We start from the raw sequence: 3344 nt of genomic DNA on the forward strand, positions 1-3344 counted from the left end.
GTATGTCACAGTTACAGTCCAGCGTCGGACCGTTCTGAATGAGAGAGAATATGAAGTGACATTTAATTGTTCATTTTAGTCTTCGCTTGTATTTTTATTTTTCCTTCCATAATTTTTAATATTCTAGACACGTGTGCTGAATATTTCTTCGAGTTTAACAAAAGACATCATTACCTTCTTTAGACATATTTTTGTTTTAGATGATTTTTGAAAAAAATCCACTAAACGTCCTCCACTGTTTACACCCACCTCTTACTTAGGCTATGACACAGGAATTGTTTGAAGAGCTGGCTTGATTCGACGCTGCGCTGCCTTGATACACTGGTGCACTACTAAATATGTCAACTACTGGGTGTGTGGTCTTGTACGTCAGCAGGTACTCAGGATAAATCTGGTGTTTCTCAAAGACAACAAAAATGGAAGGATTTCCGACGTCGTTGACACAGCTGTCGTAGAAGTTTATGTCTCCACCGTCTTTGGACGGAGGTCGGACGTAGCTGGAGTCCCCTCTTGTGTAGCTCCCCACCAGGACTCGAGACACAAACATGGTTTTGACATCAGAGTCACCAGTGTAGCTGTGGGAGTATTTAGCATCCCGAGCAAAGTAGCTTCCTGTGATTGGAAATGGAAAAATAACCGGGAAAGACAAAACACACGTTGAGCTTTACGGCAGTAAGAAAGGCAGGTCTTTTTTAGTTATGGAGATTTTTTAGTATGTTCATTTGAATGGCATCTTCTCTTCTCCAGTCCCATGGTACCATGCCATCCTTCAACTGATATAAAAATTCAGAGACACTATAAAAAGTTAAGTGTATTGAAAAACGCTGAAGTATCTTTTACCGTACATTGTTTGTTACAAGTGTTGGTACGGTAAATTTTGAAAGAAACGGCTCCTCATACACTGGGGAAACCCTGACTGAACCATCATCTTTAACCCACCTTTGCCATAAGCTGTTCCATTAACTCCACAGATCCTCCAGTCAAAGTTGTTGAGACAAATGGCGTTGATGTGTTTCGAGTCAGTCCCATGAAAAAGTTGTTTTTCTTCCACCTCACGTCCACTGTTGTTGTTCTTCATCTGAGTCTTTTGCCTTTAGGTAGAAATGTTGCAAAGGAATGTCCTTTAAAAACATGTTTATCAGATCTAACATGTCACCAAGTTTCATCTGAAAGGGAAACTAAAGAATAATGCTAAATGTTGACATGAGGTAGTTACTAGAGGATATTTATTAAAAGTATGACTAGTTTAAAAAAAAAACATTTAAAAAAGAAAACTGCCAAAAAGTGACCAAAGCCTGAAACTGAATAAAAAAACCATCCAAGTTTTTAACTTTGTCTGTAGCATACGTACAGCTGAAAGACTTCCCAGAGCGCCTTGTTCTGAATCCTCTCTATCTTGACAATATTGAAGTCTCTCAAGGTCGAATGAAAACGTGCTTCAATCTTTTGAAATTCATCTGAAGTGCGCGGGATGGCAACTCTCTACAATACACAGAAACAGGAAAGTTTTAGTGGCCGTCACCAGGACCAGTGGATGGAGGAGAAATGTTAGATCACTGAATTATTCTGAAAATAAATGTCATTCGCCAAGGCAAAAGTGAGTACAAGTCGGCAGAGCGCAAACAGTGAAAAATAAGAAAAAACATCAAATTCTGAAACAGGAAATACTTTCAGCTTCTCATTTTGGGGTGAGTGTCAGAACGTTTAATTTTAAAACACTATTATGACACACAGCAGTGAAGAATGTTTTGAGAAATGTAAAGTGATTAGTTCATTTTAGAGGATCTGTGTCAATATATGGCTGCATTTAACAAGTATTAGCTTATTATGACAATTATTAATTTAATTCCATATAGTAGTTGTTTTTTTTTATAGTAACTAAATGTTTATTCCAGTTATATTTGCTTTTGCAGGTGAGGTGTACAAAACATCAGAGCAACATCCTGTAATATTTATNTAGAAGATCATTTAAATTCATTTCAATTTAGTTATATTGCACCAATTCACAACAACCAGACTTTTTGTCCCAAGGCACTTCACAAAAAAATCTTTTCATTTCAATCACACACTCATTCCAGCTGATCCTAGTTATTAAACACGCAGCTATTCAAAGTAGATTAAACATTCATATCTATGGAACCCCAGCAGATTGCACTGAGTCACTGGCTTGCAGCATTCCCTCCTCCTGGACCAGCACATAACTTACTTTTCTGTTTTGTTGTTGACTTTGCAGCAGTTCCTCATACTGAGGATGCATGTAGGGACAGTGGAGAGGAAAACTTCCTGTTTAACAGAAGTAAGGAGCCTCCAGCAGAACCAGGATCCTGACTCAGTGCAAGCGGCCGTCTGCCACAACGAGCAGAATGCACAAAAAGACACAAATGAACTGTTAAAAATAAAGAATAAAAGTTTCTATCAGTTCTTAATGGCTGACCAATGTAGAGTCTATTTATCAATACTACATTTTGGTCTTTTCCCACACGCCAACCATTGATATTGTCAATGTGATGCGGCTACCTGCTCCCTGAATACATGACGTACAGTATTAAACGTGCTAAGTTAGGGCGGTTAGAAACCCCCTTGTTGTTCCTGGTGTGTCTCAGTCAAATCAGTGCAAGAATTCTGGACTTGTCTGATCTGATTCATTAGGTGCTCCTCCTACATTAAAGTAGTAAGAGTCCATTTTCTCAAAGAGAAATCGTTGGTGGTTGTCGTTCACGCGGGAACGAGCTTTGAGAATGCTCTGCTTTCGTTCTTGTTTCAGCTTTTTGTCCACAAAGGAATGGATTAACATCTAGAAACACCTATCAGAATGAAAAACATTGTGAAATGCCACTCTTGTGTTTATTATGTAGCAATCCAAAACTAAATGTTTTCAAATCGATTGTAATAGCTCCATGACGCAAACTTTATGCGCTTGGTCCATGTTGCCTTCTGGTGTTTACTGTTATGTTTGTTTTATCGCAGCAGTATTACAGCGCCATCCTCTGGATAAAGAGGTCTAAAAAATATTGCTTTTGGGACTTTTTTTCTTGGAACCTTCAAATAGACAGTTTTTGCTTTGACTGTGTACCTCACCGTACCCTAACCATCAAAAAGCACGCTGGAGTTGAGATGCAAACACCAGTGATGACAGTTAGTCGTGTTTTTGTGGAACTGATGGATGGATGCCCTTCATGTACAAAGTGTATGTCACAGTTACAGTCCAGCGTCGGTCCTTTATGTATGAGTGACCATCTGAAGTGTCATTTAATTGTCCATTTTAGTCTTCGCTTGTATTTTTATTTTTCCTTCCATAATTTTTAATATTCTAGACACGTGTGCTGAATATTTCTTCGAGTTTA

The 3344-nt window shown here is 38.5% G+C and overlaps 1 protein-coding gene across 2 annotated transcripts in view; it reads right to left on the bottom strand.

The window, feature by feature from the left end:
- Positions 1 to 103: 103 nt before the first annotated feature.
- LOC103152567 (poly [ADP-ribose] polymerase 12) overlaps positions 104 to 3344 on the bottom strand; it is a 26314-nt gene continuing 23073 nt past the window's right edge. The window contains exons 10-12 of one of the 2 annotated variants that reach the window (XM_007573073.2): positions 1352 to 1482; positions 940 to 1091; positions 104 to 612 (exon numbers count right to left, since the gene is read on the bottom strand). In XM_007573073.2, coding sequence (XP_007573135.1) covers positions 257 to 612; positions 940 to 1091; positions 1352 to 1482 — 639 coding nt within the window. In that variant the 3' untranslated portion in view covers positions 104 to 256. The remainder of the gene's footprint in view (positions 613 to 939; positions 1092 to 1351; positions 1483 to 3344) is intronic. The other variant, XM_016661200.1, reaches the window with a different exon arrangement.

Source organism: Poecilia formosa, unplaced genomic scaffold (genome assembly GCF_000485575.1).
Source record: "Poecilia formosa unplaced genomic scaffold, Poecilia_formosa-5.1.2 Scaffold318, whole genome shotgun sequence".
NCBI lineage: Eukaryota > Metazoa > Chordata > Actinopteri > Cyprinodontiformes > Poeciliidae > Poecilia > Poecilia formosa.